General features: G+C 40.2%; 1 protein-coding gene across 1 annotated transcript; it reads right to left on the bottom strand.

The window, feature by feature from the left end:
• Positions 1-406: 406 nt before the first annotated feature.
• ZDHHC13 (zDHHC palmitoyltransferase 13) lies at positions 407-23252 on the bottom strand. Its single transcript, XM_028728898.2, has 17 exons — positions 23104-23252; positions 20102-20244; positions 19590-19712; positions 17706-17783; positions 16024-16168; positions 14975-15039; positions 13976-14138; positions 11528-11653; positions 10121-10254; positions 9103-9203; positions 7544-7668; positions 6838-6900; positions 5379-5472; positions 4758-4841; positions 4046-4203; positions 2120-2217; positions 407-1044 (listed from the first exon to the last, which is right to left on the bottom strand). The coding sequence occupies exons 1-17, from the start codon at positions 23131-23133 to the stop codon at positions 906-908; spliced, it is 1869 nt and encodes a 622-aa protein (XP_028584731.2). The 5' UTR covers positions 23134-23252; the 3' UTR covers positions 407-905.
• Between the last annotated feature and the right edge of the window lie 235 nt (positions 23253-23487).

The following is a 23487-nucleotide window of genomic DNA, read 5'->3' as shown; positions in this document are numbered from 1 at the left end:
CTTAAACAATATATGTTCACTGATTATTAATTTTAACCTGCTATTCTTCAGTGTGACTTTTTTTTACTACAGTATGAAACTCAGGATACACAGGACCCTTGCTGTGTGTCGAGTCCACTGAGATGTATGATTTGTAGTATTTAAGAGCTGCACACTCCTCTTAAACTTTAAGAAAGGTGAACCACAAACTTGTAGTCTGAAACAAGCCCTTCAAATGCCATGAGAATTTTGCGAACTTGTATTGAAGCTGCTGCTACCTGCTTCTAAATGCATTAGCACAACCGAGAGACGTATTTCAGCCATTATTCATCATCATTCAGTGTATTAGGGCCTTAGCCACGGTTATTATTTCATTTATAAATGTTTTCTCTTGATTAGTTGAAAAGCCAGTAATTACACTTGTAAATACAAAAATGTTCTAATTTAATAAATGTGAGCATGAATATATTAAATCTAAACAGCCCTTATATACAGATTTACAGATCAAAGAGACAGTTCAAGTTACAAATCAGTTTTCATATACTAAAATATTTTGAAATTCAAAGCATCTCTCCCCACCCTTAATTATCAAGTGCAAATTTTAATGGACACATAAGAACAACAATGGCTAGGATTTCCAGGCTGCTTTATAAAAAAGGCCTTTCATAAACAATGTGATAAGTGACATTTCACAGTTGTACTTACTTCCAACCTATTGGAAGATTTCACATATGAACTACAGTTGTCCCACTGCATTATCCATTTTGCTGCAGTTTGTTCACGTAAAACAACCTTTCCCAAAATAACAGCGATACAAATATAGCAAAGGAAATTCCGAAATAAGTTGCAAACTGTAAAATATATACCAAATATCCATATTTATTTCAGCTTCCAGCTGAATCCCAAGGACTGGATGTAGGTTATCTTCACACGGCGTGAACATTTCTATCCTTCAATGAATGAAACGTTAGTGTGTACTGCTTAGTCCAGTCAATGATGTTGGGCTTGAACATTCCAAAGCATCTACACTGGAAGAAGTCTGCTAGGTTCTGAAGGCAGCCATAGCTAGGAAGGGGAAGAGAACAACACAATGAGAGTGGAAATATTTTCCCTTGTTTTGCTAATAAACAAAGTGTTTGAAACATTTATGATGGCCCCAGGGAAATGTCCTGGGAGGAGAAGGGGACTGCTGAGCGGCACTCCTGCGATGGGGCTGTTTGTGAGAACTAGTTTCTCAACATGCGGCTATAGTCATATATGCCCCATATAGAGATACTGGTTTGTATATATGGCACTTCCACACAGGCCTTTACATACTTCCAAGGTACTCAAAATGGACATAAGTAATGTATTTATACGCTAAAAGAACTCGATCAGATTTAGCTATATGTGACAAACTTTTACAACACAGAAGCAACATGAAAACTAAACAGCGCCCCCCCCATCTGTAAAAGGTTTCTGACAAATTTTGGGGCATATTGGTTGGTTCTAATAAAGGCATTGGACTCTTGTGGGTATCTATGAAAACAGATATTAGAAGAGCTATCAACTGTATCCAGGAAAGGAATGCAAGCTTGTGGTCTATTTCAGTCTGCAAGTCCTTGCCATGGATGAAGGGATCCAGCACAAGACTGATATTTATTCTTCTTTGGCGATCACTCGTAGCTGAGTAATGTTGGCTTCCACAAACACGTCTTAACAGTGAGTCCATAAGTGACTGTGGAGGCCAATTCTGGATCCACACTTCCTTCCACAGTAGGGACATAGGTTTCCAGGCAGGAGTTGATCATGGTGAGGGTTTGCCAAACATGCCTTCCTCTTAGCACATTTCTCCCTTTGGTCCTGAGTTTTAGTGTCTTCAAAGTCCATGACACCTTTGGTAAAGGCTGTACATCCTTTAGCATCCCAGTATGAGGGGTGGTGGTGGAGGGAATGAATAACAGCTTTGTGTCTCAAGGTCACTGCAGATGCTTCAAAGCAACATGTTCTTATGCACCAAGGTTAGGTGGAGGTCCCCTCTATATCATGCGAGTGATGCAGACAAGAAACAGAGATGCTCCAAGCAAGTCTTCCCTAATCTTGTGGTCTCTAGAAGTTGAAGGCATATTGGCTTGGGATGATGGGGCCAAAAGTTACTTACTTATATGGAGTTTTCCTGAGTGAAACGGGATGCTTTGAACGCTTACTCTGCTTCCAGAGGGCACTCCTCTCATGTGAGGTCAATCCAAGAAAGGTAATCTTGAAAGAAACAAACAAAAAATGGAAATTGCCTATTACATGCAATTCAGGAAGAAAACGGAAAGAAATGAAGCTCTACATGAAATGTCAGAGGTACCCAAAAGATAGTATTTTATTGCGTTTTAATGAAGCCATAAAAAACAGGGCCCCTTTCAGTTAAAAGCATATTAACAGTGGAAAAACTGTGAGAGAGGTACCACTAACAATTAATGCTGGGTTCACCATCCTAAACTATTGACAATCAAGCTGTTAGAACTGTGTGCTTGAATCACTTTCTGTGTAATGCAATTAATTATTCAGCAACTTATTATTGGGCACAAGATACCAAGTCAAGAACAGTATCAATCTTAACTAAATTCTGTAAGCAGGCATTCTTCCTTAAGATCATGTATTTTCCCCCCTGTGCAGTTTTAATAGCTCAGCTAGACACACATCTCCAATCATTGCCCCATATGCACAGTTCAAAATAGTCAAAATCAGGAAAAGAGAAGGGTAGATCTCAGACTCATGCCAGAAATAACTGCCAGTGGGAGGGGGGCTACAGAATCCCCTCCTCCTTAGGTTGAATGTGCTCATGATGTTCAGCACATTCCGCTTGATCACAGCTTAAAGAAAATGAGCTAAGATTACCAGTTTACGTATTTGTTGCTGATACACTTTTCCATGCTCGTTCCTTGGCTGAAAATGAGCGCACAAGTGGCTACTTATGCAGCCAAGCTGGCATCCTTGATTTGTAATGACACAAAAATAAAGAAGAGGAAATGGTGACTTAATGCTCCCAGGCAGCTATCTTCAAAGGTCATAAAGGGTTTAGTATGGAACAATGATGCACAGCTGAGCTGCCCGACAGTTTTCAGTTCAGCACTAGCCACTCCACTGGGCAGGATCAATTATTCATACCATATTTTTAGAAACTGGCAACAGAACTATTTTTCTCTCATGTCCTTCCATCCGAACACAACATTCTCAACAAGGATTTGCTGCACATGTACCTTAAACTAACAGCCCAACTTTAAAGGTCTAATTTACTTGCTGCTATTTGCGATCCTGCAGCTAGAGCAAGATCCCAAATCTGGAAGTAGGGCAATTAAGAGCAAACTGGGCATGCTACATACCAGGGCAGGGGATGTGAGGCTTCAACCCTTTCATAAGCTGCCCAGGGAGACTGAAAATGAGAGCAACTCTGTTGTACAGTCACATTAAGTGGAGGACTTGTGCAATATTGGCTGCTGGTGTGCTGGCATTAGAGTTGGAACCAGTCCCATCTCTGGCACTGGGACACCAGTTTGTCCCTTATGCCAGTGCTGAAGCTACTATTCAAACCACTGAGCTGCTGCATTTCCATAATTACTGGATCATCATTCCATCTATATCCAAACTTCAGAGGTGAGTGTGGATCTTTATGTAGCCAAAACACACAAGAAGAAGGGTATCAGGAGGCCTGGAGGAACTCCAAGGCCTGGAGAAGTACAAAAAGTCTTTTTGGGGGAAGAAATGGACAGGGAATGGAGTCCTCCAAAACAGCCCAATGAGAATTTCAGTAGCCACAGAATTGTTTTGGGAGGGAAACCAGAGTGAAATATCATGAAGGGAGGTGTGGATGACTAACAGAACAGAAGCACTCCACACTAACATTTTGTTGCAGGTGTACTGATTCACAGAAACACTCTTGATTGGCACCTACTGGCTTGAGATATGGTTAGACCTACACACAAAACTGAGGTTCAGTATTGAGATATTAATTATAGGGATGCAAGGGTAGGTTGCTGAAGAAGTATTACAACTGAAAAACCTTTAGGAATAAACCTTAGATAAAATCAAACAGTACCTGATAGAGCTGAAGGATTAGCAACAACATAGCCCATGACGTGTGAAAAGATATGAGTGTGAAAATGTACAACACCCATGGAGAACAAGACACAATCTGCGTGAAGGAAGTCCATGCTCCATCTTCCCAGTATGTTGTGGTGCAGTGTTCTGACCAATCTAGGACAAGGAATTTTTATTTTCAGTTTTTAAAAAAGCTTGCTTGAGAACAGATGATGGGTGATCTACCCAGAAGATCCAATCTGTACATTTACTACAAAAGTATTGTTCACATATTTAACAACCCACAGGAATATCTGAATGTAAAGATAAATAGGGAGTGCGGTTCTCTCAGTGCGGCCAGGGTCAAAGATCTATTTCTAGCGGAACTCTATGAATTGAAAATAAAAGCTTTACGGAGAGATATTGCTTAACGTGCACAAGCTTCCCTAACAAAAGGTAACCTCCATTTGTTCCATTGCCATTTACATAATATTTTGTGTGTGTATACCAGAAGCTATGCATTTTGCAAGTAGAATTGTTCACATGGTAATTTCTCCTGATCTCAACTTTCCATATTCCAGATTAGGACTCCGGAGTTTTTTTAAAAATTTTTTTAGGCTGGAACATGGAATAGTGGAATTTTCTAAAGTGCTACTCAATACAAGGCTAGGTATCAATATATAGCAGTTTGTGGCAAACTAATTAGTGAAATAAGTGTAGGGAATACATACACAGAATTGTTCCGTATAGTGCCCAGATATTCACCATTGTCAGGAAAGCGAGAAACAGGACAAAATAAGAATGGTTGCCAACACCTAGATTAGAAAAGTTGGTAAGGATTTGTTTATACCACAGTCACAAGGCAATTTTTCCACACCATACCCCAGTCATCAAAAAATGCACCCAAGTAATTCATGGAAACAAAACTAGTTCAGGGAAATTAATAACTAAAGTTCTACATGTTTTCTGCTATAAGAATTCAGGAGCTGGCCATTTGAGATCCCCTCCAAATCATGGCAGTGTTAACAGAACATAAATGTGCATGTTTGCTCTGAAAAGCTCAGTAAGGCTGACTTTTATATGTATAGGATTTCAGCCCAAAACTACATAAAATGTATCTTAAGTACTTCAAGCCAAGCTTTTTAACAATACCCAAACTGTGCAATGTGCATATGAAATTACTCTTACATTCTAACTGGTGGCGATTCCCTGTGCAGCTTGTCAACATCCTATCACATAGCACTCAACTACTAAAGTTTCTCTACATGATCTATTAAGGGCTCTGCTTTGAAGTCTCCAGAAACATTCCTGGCACTAACAACGGACTTCTAGTTCTGCTAAAATAAGCTCACCTATGCATCGTCCAATCCAAATGCAATGTTGGTCATATCTAGCTACGCATGAGTTGCAAGTGTGGCAGTGCATGGATCTCAACGGTTTTTTCACCTTGGGAAGAATGCAGGAGAAAGTAATTAATTCATGATTCAGACAATATATTCACAGATGTCCTGCTTAGCTTTAAATCTTCATCCTTGTTTACTTACAAAACCACACAAAACCCAACAATATGAGCCACCACTTTAGGCGGCCAAGATCATGGCTTGGTTTGATTCAGAGAAGCCTGTGTGCACATGCAAAGTGCTTCCACGTATGAATGGGAGGCGGGAAGGAAGGAAGTTCCCATTCATGTAACATAAAGGATACCATTCTGAAGACGCCTATTACCTTTGGGGAAAGGGTTTTAAATATGAATGCAGGCCAAGGCCAACAAGCAGGCTGCAAGAGCTGTTTGTTGCCACTGATGGACCACTTTTGTTGGCACTCCTATCAGGTCTTGTAACCCCTAATTCACAAGCTGTTAAGACAGCAGAGCAGCTTGCAGGATTGGGCTGCAAAAAAAAATCTCGGGTTACAGACGCTTCAGGTTACAGACTCCACTAACCCAGAAACAGTACCTTGGGTTAAGAACTTTGCTTCAGGATGAGAACAGAAATTGTGCTCCGGTGGTGTGGCGGCGGCAGGAGGCCCCATTAGCTAAAGTGGTGCTTCAGGTTAAAAACAGTTTCAGGTTAAGAACAGACCTCCGGAACGAATTAAGTACTTAACCCGAGGTACCACTGTATATTGAATGGGGTATGCATGCACATTCCACACATCCTCTGGGATGTGGTCAACCTGAAATCAGACTCCACAAAAACAAAACTGCTGATCTGCAAGTGCTGTTGCTTGCAAACTTCTGTTGGGCACATTTGATTTGATCCATCTGGGCTCTTAGAACACTTAGGACTCCTGCCACAGGACTGGGCTCCTTGGTTTTAGTCTCAAGAGCAAGCTGGAAGGAATTGTGCAAGAAGGCCTCTGCTAACACTTGGCCCTTGTGCCTAGATGCTTGCTGACCAGCTGAAGAATAGAAGGAGAAGCACCCATGGTTCTGGTGTCATTCTAGAATAGCCATAAAGGCACACCTGTGAAGAAACACCTTTCTCATCCCAGCACATAAACAGCTGTGTGTGCAATTTCTTATACAGTGGTACCTCGGGTTACATACGCTTCAGGTTACAGACTCCGCTAACCCAGAAATAGTGCTTCAGGTTAAGAACTTTGCTTCAGGATGAGAACAGAAATCGTGCTCTGGTGGCAGCAGGAGGCCCCATTAGCTAAAGTGGTGCTTCAGGTTAAGAACAGTTTCAGGTTAAGAACGGACCTCCAGAACGAATTACATTCTTAACCCGAGGTACCACTGTATAGCAAATTAAAGATATATCTGTGGAATTAAAAAAAAAATCAATACTAGAACAAAGCATGACTTACAAGACACGATGTGCAAAAGGTTCTGAAATCCAAGGAGCCAGATTCTCCAAGATTAATAATATTCTGAAAGACAGATATTTTGCAATCATTTTATCTATTGTTTTTGTGAATCCTCATAATGGCATCATCACTGACAGATCCTACATTCACCTTTATATAATTCTGTAACCCCATTTTGGGTGCTGGGAGTGGGATTTTCATTCCTTTCAAGGCAGCCATGACATCCCAATCTAAAGCAGTTTATCACTGCCTGATTAATTATCAGAAGCTTCTCCCCATCCCTTCCTGGATCCTTTCAGCTTTAAATGTCCAGAGCCTTAAAAGTTTACAGTACCTTAGTGCTGTGTGTGTGTGTGTAACAAAAGAGTGGAAAGATGTTGCTGGCAAAGAAGTGTGATGCTGGAGCAGTGTTTCTGAAACTGGGAAGTATCCCCAACATTATTATGGCCCTGGAAAGCCCTTTTACTTGTCCGTGTATAGTTGACACAAGCAAACAAGTTCCTATTTTCTTGAAGTACGGAAATGTTTCCTTGCTATGCTCTCACAATTTGCCCCAAGTTGCTATCACTGGTGGGGAATATTTACATTACGAGGAAAGTGCTAAGTAAAGTATCTCCAAAATGCATTGTTCTCAGGTGACAAATGTATAAAAAATACAATGTATTATAGGAAATCATGGCATACATTTGATGTAAGCAAAAAATACCTTTTTATTCTCTTCTTCTGTAGTCTTAATGAATCCAGGATCAGTTCTGATTGTTTTGTATAAATAATAGAAAAGACCCACTATACCAAGAAAGAAGGGAAGCCGAGAAATCGTGCCTGAAAAATGTAAGCTCCAGTTAAGGAATATGTCTAAGAAGGTGCTGGATTAGATGAGCCTTTGTTATGAGCCAGGAAGGCTCTTTTTATGCTTCCCAAATTCATGTATTGCTGCATATTAAGCATCCCTCTCCAAGGACTCAGCTAGATTGGTAAAGAAAAAGCCATTTATATGCGTTGTATAAGCAATATAACATTGTGCCACCAGATGGTGATATGGAGTTCCATTTTTCTCTACTTGTTTTCCATTTAAATTTACAACGCTTTAAACTGAAATGCTTCTTTGATGTGCCTAGATCCAGCCCAAGCTACGCTTCAAAGTTGAATGGATGCATTAATGCCTGCAAAGCATGCTACAATAACAACATTTACAAAATTGTTGTAAATAAACCACAACATCATAACACTGAAGCAGCAGTAGCGCCACTGCTATAAAGTATCTTTATTAGAAGCCAAGCAAATATATGCATGCATTTTAGGTGGAACGTACCCAAGCAGTTCACAGGAATTAATCCAGATAATTGTATTAATGAGATCTCATTAGAAACCATGCAAAAAGAAAATACCACTTGAGAGATGAAGTAATTAGCATTGAAATGCTATCTAGTACTAGAACAGATTAAAGATGGCTTAAAACAGTAATTATTGTTGCTCCCGAATCTCTGTTATCCCTTTTCATAAAAAAATAAAGTCCCATGTGCAGAAGCTAAGCAAAATAGAGGGCTGAAAATACAATATATGAATATCAGAATCATGTCACTCACATAATGCAGCCATGTGAATTAGCAATTCTATGCGAAATACAGCAGCTGCGAGCGAGAACATACTGTTGTACTAGGACAAACTTAAAGGCAATGTGGAGACAGAGATGTTTGTTATGCTGCAACCTAGCTGTTGTCTACCAAAACATGGCTAATCTTTTGCACAGTATATCAACACATCGGGCTGCTTACACCATTCTCTCACTGAGTGTTGGTAATGCTTTGCTAGTATTCACCCAAACCCAGTAGGAATAAATTACCTGTATTTTATCTACCCTACATATAGGGGGAAAGGATGCTGTTGAGAAGGAGGCGATGCGGACTGTATTCCAGTTAAAGACAAGGGGAAGCTACTGGATTCATTGGCGGTATCTGCTTTCCTTTCCTTTGACGGCATAGCAAGACATCAGCGTTGTCAGAGGCCAACAGCCCTGACAGATGGGTGGTGGTACATGTTGCAGAAACATGACTCTTCCTTGATAAGAAAAAGCCCACCAACTGCCCCAAGCTGTCAGTACACTGAAAACTGTATTTAATGTTTCCACCTCAACAAATTTCTTATAGCAGCTTCCTATAAAATGTTAAAAGTCAGAATTTCTTAAGATTTCTAGAGAATGAAAGCATTTTAAGATCTGCAAGAACAAGATCAGTGTTCTTCTATGCAATAAAACACAAAGGATATCAGGCAGGAACAAGATGAAACAGGTCCAAGATATCCAGAAGACAGAACCAAGCAAGAATGCTAATGGGAAATATTGTAGTTTGTAGACTCCTACAAACTGCCTGAAAAGGAAATTTAAAAAATATTTCCATGAAGCATACAATATTTAAACATTCATAATAACACCTGACATTCAAACATTAAAAATAATATTTAAAAAACTTCAGTGAATTTATTTTTCAGGTTACTCAAACGACAGTTCTGAGTTTATATGTAACACAGAACTGCAGTTTGTTCTAAAATGAATTAGAAACTTTCATTATTTCCCTCTTCCATGAAGGCAGGGGAAGAGGAGTCCCAAAGCTCATGCAGGCTTATCTACAAGATGGGAAACCACGGTTTCCTGTGATGTCTCAACTGAGCCTTCCTACATCCCCCACCCCAAAACAAACAGAGAGAGAGAGAGAGAGAGAGAGAGAGAGAGAGAGAGAGAGAGACTTAAAATACACTGTTTACACTGATGTAGATTTGAATAATGTTCCAAGGCTGTTTCACACAGTACTATTTTTTCTATACAATAGAAACTTTCAATATATATGTAATCACTTGTAAGCAGTGCTACAGACATGACATGCCTCGCTCATCCACCTGGTGCACACATTGTGGGAAGCTCAATGTGTCAATTACTGCTGCATGTAGCCAATCAATGACACATTTTTCACTATAGAAGTAATTTCTGTGCAAGAAAGCCATCATGTGTCCAGCAGAACTTTTTTCCTTTGGATTCTATTCAATGCCATCTCTCCATCCAATACTCCAAGTGCCACAATTAATATTATTGAAAGACTACCATCTTATTCATGAAAGAGGGCAACGCTTGCTGTAGCTCACAGTTTACGAGGTGATCATCTTAACCAGGCCATGTATAATCATGTGTTTTCCCTTTAACTTAAAACGAGTTCCTTGTTGATCTTCCAGGAACACAAAGCATAACTCTTTGCAATGTAGAAATAACCACAAGGAAGCTAGGGGCACCTACCTTGCAATCAGGGACATGATAACAAATATGAAGACTAGCAAGCTTCCTTTCAACAGCCACGAATCTGAATTTAAGTCCGCTACATATCCTATAGCCCATATCAACGCCAACGATGACACTAGCAAGAGTAAGAACTACAATAAAATAAAATAGTATCAGTTTCATAATAACATGGTATGGAGGGAACAACATGTGAAAGTTGGAAAACAGATCAGAATAAGCTGATGCTGAAGAATAGGAAGGGGAGAGAAAAATCGTATCTTCACAACTCAGAAACTTATCAGCTAGGAAGTAGAGCCTATCTGGCATCTCTCAGGTACACCCAGTGCTTCCCAGGGGGTACTCAGTACCAACACCTCTGTATGTTGTTGCAAGTGTGGCACTTGCTGTAACAACTTCATGGTGAGTACCAGCACCTATTTTTCTAGGGGGGGAAAGCACAGTGTACATCTCTTCACTTGACTTCTGCCTCTGTCGGTGGGGAGCAAGATCCCAGAAGTACAATTTCCCTCTTCCCCAGCCAGATAACAATCATTTACAGTGTTTTTTTTAAATCGTGCAAAATATTGAAGCTCAATAGATGCATTTTTTAAAAAAAAACACCCCACAACTTTATGATTAGAGAACCATAGCCAAGTATTTGCGGGTGTGTTTAAATAAGTACAGTGGTACCTTGGGTTAAGTACTTAATTAGTTCTGGAGGTCTGTACTTAACCTGAAACTGTTCTTAACCTGAAGCACCACTTTAGCTTATGGGGCCTTCTGGTGCCGCTGCACTGCCAGAGCACGATTTCTGTTCTCATCCTGAAGCAAAGTTCTTAACCCGAGGTACTATTTCTGGGTTAGCGGAGTGTGTAACCTGAAGCTTATGTAACCCGAGGTACCACTGTATGTGATTGTACGCCCACTACCTTGTTTGTCTCTTTGACCTTAATACTCACTTACAGTTGCAAGGTTCAGACCCTAAGAGGACTCTTGTGGCTGTCAAAGAATGGGAGACTTTGCCTTATTTGACTTTCCCCATGACAGAGTAACACAGAGAAAGCATATCGGGAGCAATTTTCTCTTCCTTTAAATTTAAAGGAAGCATCCAATGGTCTGAACCAACAACCCTGCATTCCTTGAGTCTGCTAATTGTCCTCTTTCTTTCTACCAACAATACACAAGATCTTACTTTTCCTAAACCCATCACGAGGTTTCTCTCCCAGCTACACGTTCTCCTTGCTTTCATAAACTTTTTGCCTCCACCATTCATTCTTTGAGGTTGACTCAACCAGCAAATTCTATCAAGTCCTGGTTCAATTCCAGCCTAAGCAGTAAGTGGGAATCTGCAAGCATTCCTAACTCAAATGGGTTTTCTTTAAAAGTGCACTGCTGCATGCCAAGATGTGTATCACTGTACAATACCTCATACTTTCCCAGAATCCTCAGAAACCTGGAATTTTTTCTGGCTCTCAGTTTTTCTTCTTCACAAAGCAGATGAACAAGTAAGCGATTTTTAGTTTGATGAGCAAGGTCAACCGGCCTCTCGCCCTTCAAATAAAAAGTTTTAAAGTTCTTTAAAAACCAAGTAAGAGGAAGAAAAGATCAAAAAGGTTATGTAGCTACTTCAGTTTAGAATTCCAACTACCTGACAGTCCTAAGTGTTCTATTTAGACTGGGGCTATTCTACAGAAGGGCTTGTTAACCTTTTTGCGCCCATGGTCCATTTGCAAACTGGAGAAACTGTTGTGGGCAGCACACACACACACACACACACACACTGCAAGCAAGCACATAGCACAACGTCTTCTATTGATCACAACAGAATGCTTATTTCAGGCCTAATGTCAGCAACCCTGCAGGTGTCAGGGAATGCCTCTGTGGCCACATGTGAGCTCGTGGGCACCATGTTGGCAACCTTAGTTCTAAAGAAGCTTGACAAAACAAACCCTTAAGTTTACCTTGTAAGAAGAGAAACTTACGGAAATGTTTAAAAGTTAAACGGTGTGAGGAGATTAACAGATATATTAGCTTTGTGCAAATGAATCCAATTATGAGAAATAAATGAACTATTGTAACATCAGCACTACAAATAGATGGGTTTTTTAATAGCAGCCCTCTCTATATGTCATGCAGTCCTAGCTCCAAATGACGTTAAAATTAAGTAGTGCTAAAATCCTGAGAGATATACCAGGATACTCAAATGGGAGAATGCTTTTAAGTATTCTGCAAAACAACAGGAGCACAGATTAAATGCCTTATCATGTATTGTAATGCTACACTCAATTGCCTTGAGATCTACCATATTATACTTCAGTTTATGTGTACGGTTGAATTACTGTCAAAATCTCGTATTTATTCAGCTACCCTATTTAAAACCACAATTCACATACAACTGTGCTGGCTAGGGCAATGGGAGTTGTAGTGCAAAAACATCTGGAGGGCCCCAGGTTGCCAAAGGCTGCCATAAAGAAAACAGGTGTTTTCAGAGACCAGGTGTTCTACCTGTTCTAATAATAAGCTATTTCTCTCCCCGCACTCCACAAAAGATGACCACTTATCCTCTTTACAAAAATTTCCTCAAATTGATTTCCCTCACAAATAATTATGAAGCTATACTACTTCATTTTTTCGAACAGAACAGCCATACAGGTGAATGTGGTGTTTTCCTCTACAAGTATTTCTTAAAGTAATAATTGTAATATTAACAGCTGGTATCCAAAGGACCATATCCAACACAGCAGCTCCACTCACGCAAGGAACTTCCCTGCATGCCACTGAACTGCCTCTGCCTCTCCTTTCCACTCGTTTCCCACATGCCCTCAAAATAAGCTCCTAAGGGTTGGGGAACACTCTGGAGCAGGAGGGGGGGGGCATGGGAGAAGGAAAAGAAATGGAAGTCCCACTGTGCCCATGGAATCCTGCTGGTGTAGTGTTGAATGCAACCCAGAGAGATGTGCCAAAGGACTTGGGCATGATCCATGGAATTGACGTTTTCATGCCATATCACAGACTACCATGACATTTCCCATGCCATATCACAGACTGCCATGTCAAATCACAACCTACTTTTGAAGGCACCAACAGATTCAAAAGTGGTTATCCACATGGCATGGAGAGTGTGGCCACTGTTCCAAGAAACACAAGCCCTAAGCCCTCTTGGTTGCACAGTCATGGAATCCTTTGGATCTCACCCAACATTTCTTCTGCATTCCAAACACTACAAAGTACTTTACAACACACAATTGCAGTAATCTTTACAACCCTGTAATGTAAAGTTTTTATTATCCCAATACTGTAGATGGACACTGAAGCAGGGAGATAAAGCTATTTTGTGAGTTTAAGATGAACCAGGGACTTCCTGACTCACACTCCAAGCCACTATACTATAGCAAACAAACAGTTCAATATGATTCTTTTTCTTTTATTTCTTGTGAGCTGCCCAGGTAACCAGTTGTTGGATGGCTTATATAAATAGTTAGCAACAACGTTTTTTTTAATATTTGACTGGAAGCCGCCCAGAGTGGCTGGGGAAACTCAGCCAGATGGGTGGGATATAAATAAATTATTATTATTATTATTATTATTACAACAGTGCTAACCATGCTTATGTACAGGTGAGGCATCTAGATGCACATATACAGAACTTCTGACCACCATGGGGAGTAATATTATCTGTGATTTCAGGAAACACAATGGAGCAGAACAGAACAGCAAAACTCTTGTGGCTAGCATTGCTCTTTGCCTTGAAACAGAAATAAAGATATTTTTGCTTTTGATGGAAAAAGACTGTAGCCCTGAAGCTGTACTTTGAAAACTGTATTGTGATTTTAATAGCCAGGAGGCTCTTTATTGATGAAAACAAACTCATACCTTGATATTTTTGATGTCCAGACTCGACCCAGCTTCTAGCAGCACGTCTACAGCACTAACATTTCCTGATACAACAGCCCAGTGCAATGCAGTGTTTTTCTCTATGTTGTCTACAGCTTTGAGGGAAGGATTAAACTTTAACAGAAAACGAGTAGGTTCCGTCCTAGATGAAAATATATAAAAGTCAGCGAAGAGAAAACACACATCACCTTTAAAATGTATCTATTTTAATAATTTATTTTATTAATAGTAACTCTGGTATGCTGTTACCTAGGAATAAATTCTAGAGGTGTACTCATGTTAACCTGTTACTGCAAACAGAAGAATGTGGTACATTTAAGATTTAAAAAGTCTTAATAAATTTGGCATAATCAATCTGTTCATCTTTAAAGTACCACAGGACTCTTTTTTGAGTCACTTTGGAATAAGGACATCTAAACATCTGAAGTAAGATATTCAGGGCAGGACATAGAAGATTCATGACTGCAATCATTTTTCTGTGTTTTTGACAGAGGAAAGCATTTCAAGAGCAGAGAAGGGGTATCGTTGAGCTGGACAGGATGCATAGTGAATAGATATACATGTTTTCCTATTTAAAGAAGAATTTGTACATGGTAGAAAAAGTTATAAGCAGCTTACGAGAAATAGCAAAACTACAGAAAGGAGAAGAGACAGAAATACTTAGGATTATGATATTATCTGTCAAAATGCAGTAGAGAAATAAGTGTTCAACATGGATGTATTGATTTCATGACAGTTACACTTATGGGAACTCATCATATTTTCCATTATAAAATAAACTCTGAACAATTGCTTTGGTAATGAATATGTCACTTGGCATTTCTTCATGAAATATTTGAGCTGTTTTGAAATAATACAGGTTAAATGCTGCAATCCTATGCATACTTATTCAGGAGAGGTCTCAGTGAAATCAGTGCAACTCACTTCAAAATAAACATTTGACGATTATACAGCACCTTAATTATAATCATTACTTACCCAATTACTTTGTGTGCTGACAGCATAAGAGGTGTTTGTCCATTATGATCAGTTGTATCTACACTCTAAAAATGAAAAGATATTACCATTTCAGGAAATGAAAGCCTAAGCCAGATGTACAAACAGAGCCATAAATTGACAATCCTGCATCAAATTAAATTAAGCTACTTATTTCATTGAACATTTACAGCCAAATAACATTTTTGTATGGCCCACAGGCCCTGCCTTTCTTACTCTGGTATATATGACATGTATCAATTGTTCTCATGAACTGGGAGTTCTAGAACTGGTACCACTAAAAAGCAGCACAGCACACTCTGGGAACTTTCTTTTCTATAAATATACACACCAAATCAGAGACATTAATAGGAAAAGGCGATATATCTGAATGGCTTACCTTCAACTGTCATTTTTTGTTAGACTATTAAGTATTACAGCATGAAGTATTAAATAATAAATTATATTAAATGAAAATAAGATGTGCTAGGCAGAAGTGGTTTGGTGCATCAAAAAAACCACTAATATTACTAGGAGGATTTTTCAAATTCATCAGTGGTTCAAGATCCTACTTCAGCAGCTGCATTTTGCAATGTTATCAGTGATGAAAATGGGAAGAAACTGATATGTATGGGATCTGAGAAAAAAACATGCATTTTAATTCACTTTTTAAACCGACTAAGTATGACTGTATGAATTGGGCTGACAGATAAAGAAATCTTCAAATTGACATGTTGAGCACTGAAACAAAGGCTAAGAGGTTGAGATGCAGTACCAGACTCTTCTGGTTATCAAGCTAGAATAACAGCAGTTTGTGCAGTTGGATCTCTAAACGAAACTGGAAAATTAAATAGACTCATCCAAATGGCTGTTGCAAAAGGAAGTAAACATCTGTGGCAGGATGTAGTGATTTACTTTTATTTGTGCAGCTATGAAATGGGATTTCATAACAGTACCACTATTAGGATCCAAGTCATCAGTAAGGTTTCATCTCATAATAGCACCCACACAAAGGAAGTGCCCGGTGTAATATTATCATACTAAGAACATACCTGACCCTTTGATATGAGGTAAGCTATGACGGGCATGTGCTGAAAAAGCACAGCTAAATGCAAGCTGCTATATCCTTCACCATCAATTAGAGTTGGGTCTGCTCCACATTTTAACAACAGTATGACCATAGACAAATGCCCTTGTCTGGAAAGAGACAGAAGTGTTTAGTTTTAGAACACTACCTGATATAGAAAATATAATGCATTATTTCTTATGGAAAAGAGAAACGCTGATACTGCCAACTGTCGGCTTTAAAACTGTAATTTGGAATTACATTATTAGCACAAAAACTATTGATAGCAGCCACACTATTAGTCACTAGCAAATGGAAGAAGAGAGATAATCCTATTGCTAAGTGACTGTGTGAGGTACAGTAACTGATAAAGCACTGATCGGATTAGAATAAGAAACAAAGATGGAAAATTGGGCTGGATTCACCTAACCAGCCCCATCAGCAGGAGCCCTGCAAAAGGATTTCCACTTGTACAATGTGACTTTTTCACCCTGTCCTGTGCCCCCCGGAAACTGGCTTGGAGGTGTCAGGAGTCCCCAGAACAACATGCCCCTGGGGTAGGAGAGCAGGAATGGTTTCATCTGGCAAGCACTGCAGCTCCCAGATGGAACGGTTGTGCTATGTTGAATTCTACCCACAGACTTTATTTATTTATGGAATTTTTGAATGGACATATTAGCAATAATTTGGTTTCAAATGAGAATGTCAATTCTGTGAGCTTGGCCATCTTCCTTTTTTTCTAGGTGTATATATATTGAGGAGCCAGAGTGGTGTAGAAGTGTTTGACTAGTACATAGTAAACCAGGTGAAAAATCACATTTATTCATGTAGTTTACCTTGAGCCAGTCACCAGCTCACATCCTAACCTAATAGGGCCCAATTGCACTGGCTGCCAATTAGTTTCCAGGCCCTATGAAAAGTGCTGTTTTTGACTTAATAAAACCTTAAATGGCTCGGGACCACAATACCTCAAGGACTGCCTCTCCCCATATGAACCAACTTGGAGATTCAGAGGGTGCCAACATGAGAACGGACCTTTTCTGAGGTGGCTCCTTGTTTGTGGAATACTCTTCCCAGGAAGGCTTCCCTGGCGCCTTCATTACATATCTTTAGGTGTCAGGTGAAAATGTTTCTCTTCAATCAGACCTTTGGTGATTAACCTTCTATGGCCTTTTAATATTTTTTTTCCAGGGGAGGGGCTATTGGTGGTTTTCTTCTAACAGATTTTGTGTTCTCATTGTGTATTTTTATGTTGTGAACCGCCCTGTGGTCTTCAGATGAAGACTGGCATTAAAAATAAATAAATAATGCAATAAATAAATATTGTGCTCATTTAGAAAACTGTATTAAAATCCTGAAATTGAATGAACCATTAAACCTGGGCAACAACTTTGCCTTTTGTTTGTGTTTCTTAATTTTTATGGTCAGCTGACTTTTTGCCAACAACTGAGGTGAAAGAAAAGAATGAGATGAGAGAGAAACAAATTAGTAGTTATATAAAATTAGTAGTTATGTATGGCTCAGGGGAGATAACAAGAGAGTGAAAACTACACCTTTCTAGCAACATAATTTTCACAAAATCAAAACTATGTTTCCCTCTTGCATCACATGTAACATGCATATACTCAAGAAGTCTAAAGCATGATTCTCTCTTCATTAATTCCATACCTAACAGCCCAGTGAAGTGGAGTGGAATTTAAATCACCTCCTAGTTGATCCACCACTGCACCTTTGGAAATAAAGAACCTGTGGTAACAAACAAACAAAACAACAATGCATAAATAAAACGGAATGCTTGTTCTAAAAGTGGATCGTTCACTGAACATCTTCCCACAGTAGATTTTAGAAATAAATTTATTAATAAATTTAGCAATACAGTCTTATAAAAAACAGAAATTTAAACACTGTCAAAATGATGACTTTTTCTTCAGTCACACAAAATGCATTTTGAAAAATAACCATTCAGTGGTTATCATGGCAGTTTTAATAGCTAGAAGTATACCACTTCGGGTCTGAGAAGGAACAAGTTCTTGCAAATATTTTAATACACATCTGAGATACTAACATAAATGGCACTCTCTGCTGTTGTTGGGGAACAACAGCAGAGAGCGCTATTGCCCTTAAGACCTGCTTGTGGGCTTCCCATAGGCACCTGGCTGGACATTCTGGGAAACAGGAGGCTTGACTAGATTAAGCCACTGGTCTCCTTAAACTTGGAAGGAGTGACAAAATCCTTTCCTGGCCGTAATTGCAAGGTTGTTCTCCCAAATGAACCGGCACAAACACTAAGTTGCTATCAGAGTCCCTGTTCCATGTACTTTGACCCTTAAGGATGCAGCAGACAGGGAAAAGGGTCGAGAGATTTCCTGTAATGGCAGGAAGAGTCAGAAATAGCCTCCCAAGAAAGGTCAGCATGGGCTCATCTTTAGATAGGCATTTTTATTACAATAGGCCTCTGGGTCCTTTTGTCGATGTATTTTGAGCCTTTGGTCCTTAATCTGTTTTGGTTGGTTGTTATTAGAGTTAGTTTATGCCTAGTTTTCCATTATTATATGACACAGCAAACTACAAACGTATAAAAACAAAAACATACGCTTGTAAAAAGACACGTGGCTAATTGACAAATATCATGGTATTGTTTGGCATTCTGCGTACTCAAAGGCGGCATCTGGAAGAAGCAGCACCAGTCAGGCAGGCTAAAAGATTTAGCACTGCTTTTACTGGTTAGCTGATCTTAAAATATAATAGTATGTTGTCTTTACCCTGACTGCTCTGAACGTTCAAAATGAGGCTAACTGATAACCTCCATCACAAAGCATTTTGCAAAAAGTTTTGAAAATTTTAAAGAGCCATGTTTTCTATGAAGTAGTTTAGTGGAAGGCAGAACACATAGGCTTGATCCAAGAATAATCAGTGGAAGAAAAATAACTGAATAATGCACTAGCCCTTACACAAGAGTTTACAGGTGGCTTTCTGCAGTGCAGTGTCAAACTATATCAGGGGTTGTGTTACAGTATAAGAAATAGTGTCTTGATTATGAAAGTTTCTCCTAGCAGTCAGAATATCTCCTAGCAGTGCAGATTAGCAACTTAAATATCTGACTCATGCAAATGGCTATTTGGATTCCACCCACAATTCAAAGTAAGGCAAATAACAAAACTCCAGTTACTGAAAACTAACATTTTTTATATTATCTGTTACTGAAAACTAACATTTTTTATATTATCTGTAACCATTATATCAATTATATTTGATCTTAAGACTCAGAAGCCTCACAAAGGTCACACTAACAAATGTGAATAGTAATAAAATGAAGTTTCACAGGCATAACTAATGCACAATATGGACAGGTATTTCTAAAACTAAGCAACATATTTTATTTATTTAAGGTGTTTGTAGGCCACTTAATCATTAGAATTTATTAGCATTCTAATATAATATTCAATTAGATAATTTAACACATTACAAAGAAAAAAACCAAACAATTTTTTTATCTGTTTCATTTATATACAGTCCAAAGTCCTTACACATGCAATCACTGACAAAACTTACTTTACAAGATCAAGCCGATTATTGATTGCTGCCCAGTGAAGAAGAGTAACATTTTCTTTGTCTGGCTGTCTTACATCATACCCTGCTTCTACCAATTCCTGACACCGATCCAACAGGCCATATCTGAAATCAGAGTAAGATAAATTTGAATGGCAAAGAGTTATAGCTTTACTCTAAGTCATCATTATGTCTAAATCTGACAGTAAGAGTGGACAATACAATATATTACACGCACCAACACAGAGTCTCTGGAATGCAACTTTTATTCCAGGAAAGCATAAAAAACACAATCTAGCAGGGGAGGGGAAGACTTTCCTATGAGAAACAAATCATTTTTGAGCAACAAGGAGAGAAATAGCTAGGCTAACACACACACACACACACACACACACACACACACACACACTACATATTTAAATGCTGGTTACTAGTACCTTGCTCACTTATACAACATACTGTAGCTGAAATTCAATGCATTACTTTATAACACGTGAATTATTCAAGAAACTTACTGAGTTGCTTTGACAATATCAAAATTACTGTAGTCCTCTGCAAAAGGAAGCATATCTTGTTCTTTTGGTAGATCTTTTTCTTCATACATGTTAGACCAGCTATGTCCATGATGGCCAAGGGGACCGTGGCTATGATTTTTACACTGTTAATGAACAATTAACATATTTCATAAGAAATATTTTACCCGAAAACATTGTATTCTTAAGAGAGGCTGTTGCTTACTTGCAATTTACAATATGTATTCCTGTTATAAACCATCTGCCATATACAAAAAAACAAAAAAAGTAATGGAAGCATTTAATCCAAGCCTCTGATTAATTTGCATTCCTACCCATGTGTGAACGTGATGGGAATTAGGGCAAAAATAAATAAACAACAATGAGGGAGCACATAATCCCACATCCCAGTTCATGGTCAAACATATCAATTTATGCATCTACAGTGGTACCTTGTGTTAAGTACTTAATTCGTTCCGGAGGTCTGCTCTTAACCTGAAATTGTTCTTAACCTGAAGCACCACTTTAGCTTATGGGGCCTTCCGGTGCCGCTGCACTGCCAGAGCACGATTTCTGTTCTCATCCTGAAGCAAAGTTCTTAACCCGAGGTACTATTTCTGGGTTAGCGGAGTCTGTAACCTTAAGCATATGTAACCCGAGCTACTACTGTATACAAAAGTACACATGAACCTGTGTCTTATCCTATTATCCTGTGTCTCTTCCTATTACACAGAGCTAAGCAGAGCTTGTCTTATATGGAATGAAGGTGGTCACTAGTGAATCAGGCAGAAAGCAGTGCAGGCTTAAAATGCGGGGGGGGGGGGAGCTTGAATGCAAATGACTGAGGTTTGAACTAACACAAGGAGTGAGAGACAACTGGACTAAGGAACTGAAAAGGGCCTAAGGAAATGAAATAGGAATTGGTTGGTTGGCATCCGTTCTGTCTTGGATGAATGAAACACTATTAATGAGTGTCCCAAGGAAGGAAGACAACAGAGAAACAAGTTCAGTCACACGTGTACAGTCACAGCTGAGAACAATTTCTGACAGCAATTAAAACAGGGGCAGGGTGACCAAAGGTAGGCAAGCCTTTGCAGAGAGCCTCTTAGTATTCACCTTCTTAGTATTTTTTAAAAGCTTCCTTTTGGATTAGCACTGGCTTCTGCTTCCTAATTAAGCTGAAGAAACAAATATGACTGAAAACCAAGATGGGGAAAGGAGGCAATAAGGAATTTAGATAGGCTGGAAAAAACATTGCTCCCTAGTATCAATATTTATGGAAATCTTGCACTATTAATGAAGGAATGTATCATAATCAGTTTCAGATGGTATTTTGAATGTTAACTTCATACCATAATGACAGATTCATAGAATGTGAATATTAATCATTACATATAAATATTAGTACTTTCACTACAATATATTTAGGAATGTTATATGTATATGTACACACACACTTAAAAGTCTTCTTTTAAAAGTAATAGGAAAGTCACTGGAAGGCGTAGGCTCTAAAATAAAGGGTGATCTCATTGATGATAGAGATGGATGGATGAGCCATTTAATGACAGGAAGTAAAAGCAAGGATTACAATACAATTTCCCTCCAGAAACTTGCAGATGACAAAGAGTCTCTGGCCAATCAGAATTCAGGTCAGAAAAGATGGAGATGTTTCCCAAGGAAAGTACATTGACATCAGTGTAAGATGCTTGCTGGAGGGAACTTTCCCAAAATTAGTCAACGCATAAAGACATCCAAGCAATCTAGAGCATTGCCATACAGGTTCCTAGAACAACATGGATACACCAAGGAGAATAGCAGTATTTGTGAAAGCTTCCTCCCTGAAGTTGCCAAGCGAGCACCCTGCAAGGGGTGTAGGATGTCAGGGTAGCTGCTAATCGGTGCAGCTCCGCTCATGCACCTTTTCCACTTATGAGCTTTTCTACTGAGTAGGGCTGGTGTGTCTCAGCAGAGCACCTCTCCCCATATCAGCAAGAATCTTTGATCAGGATCATTTAACAACAGATCATCATCTTCCTTTATATGGCATCTCACATTCATTTCTGGTTATATGCCTCATCCAAGTTCTCTCCATCATTCTCTGTTGTCTGAATCTTACATCCATGTAAGCCCTGCTGCTAGTTTTGTATTGTTCACACAGAGATCAGTTAAGCTGAACACTCTTTATTTGAGGATGGGGAAAATGTCTGTAAATGCAACACCTTTCGTCGAGCAGGGTGCTTTCAGCTCTTGTTACCAAAAGGAGGCTTGAGTCAGGTCAGCCCATAGTTGAGCGGAGGAGAGTGAGGAAACTGGGATCCTCTTCCCATCAGCCCAATACTGCCATACCAGCCAAGATCCTTTCAGCCAGCCCCCCCCCATCCCCCCCCCCATAAAACACTTGAGGGGCTGCCCCTCCAAAGTTGATGGGCATTGCCATTCAAGTAGTGCCACATATTGTGATCGATCATGTGGGGTAGGGCTTACCTGCACCCTCCTGGCCTACACACACACGTGTGTGTGTGTGTGTGTGTGTGTGTGTGTGTGTATATATATATATATATATAACCTCTAGCCTAGATGATACCTGCAGTTTCACACACTGTGAAAGGATAGCAGCCGCGGGCTCTCCTATACCGGCTGCTGCCTTGGCCCCCGACCAACCTCGCCATGGGATCAGTTGGAGTATCCTCCATGCCTTCCCATTGGGGTTTTGCTTCTGATCGTTGAGCGGTGGGAAGGAGCAGGATCCGCCCCCTCGGGAAACAACTCCCCACCCCCGTGCTTTCCTTTCTTCTTTTTTGGAAGGGCACAAGGCGGCGGCGGGGTAAGTAGGGCCAAGGGACGCCATCTCCTCCTCCTCCTCCAACTCGCTTTCTTCCGGCCTTACTGCTCCGCTTCTAGGCCTCTCCCTCCCGGCCCTCGCTTAGCAACCCCTCCAGCCTCTCCCCCCCGCTAGCGGCCTCCATTTCTGTCCGCCCCCTCCCTTCCGCGACCCCGGTGCTCACCTCACGCCCTCCGCAGCCTCCGCCCTCCATGCCAGGCCGCCGAGACCAGGCCCAGCCCCGCTCGCCTGACTAGAGTCGCTTCTTGGCGCCGCTTCCTGGTTACCGACGCGCACCTTCCCCGCCGCTCTGGCCCAGGAGGAGGAGCTGCTGCTGCAGGAGACGGAAGAGCGGCGGGCCTCCCTGGCTGCCCCGGCCCCTGGCGGCGGGGAGGCAGTCTGCAAGGCTCCTGAGGGGAAAAAGCGCCTCTGCCTCCGCTCCCCAGTTGTATCGCACGCGAGTTAAAGCCGCCACGTTGCGCTCCTACACTCGCGCCTACCTGAGAGGAGGCCCCATGGTACACGGGTCTTCATCCTGTGCATACGGTTGTGTTGTGTGGGTAAGGGG

The sequence above is a fragment of the Podarcis muralis genome, chromosome 1 (genome assembly GCF_964188315.1).
Source record: "Podarcis muralis chromosome 1, rPodMur119.hap1.1, whole genome shotgun sequence".
In the NCBI taxonomy this organism is placed as follows: domain Eukaryota; kingdom Metazoa; phylum Chordata; class Lepidosauria; order Squamata; family Lacertidae; genus Podarcis; species Podarcis muralis.
This window is presented reverse-complemented; position numbering and strand designations above follow the sequence as displayed.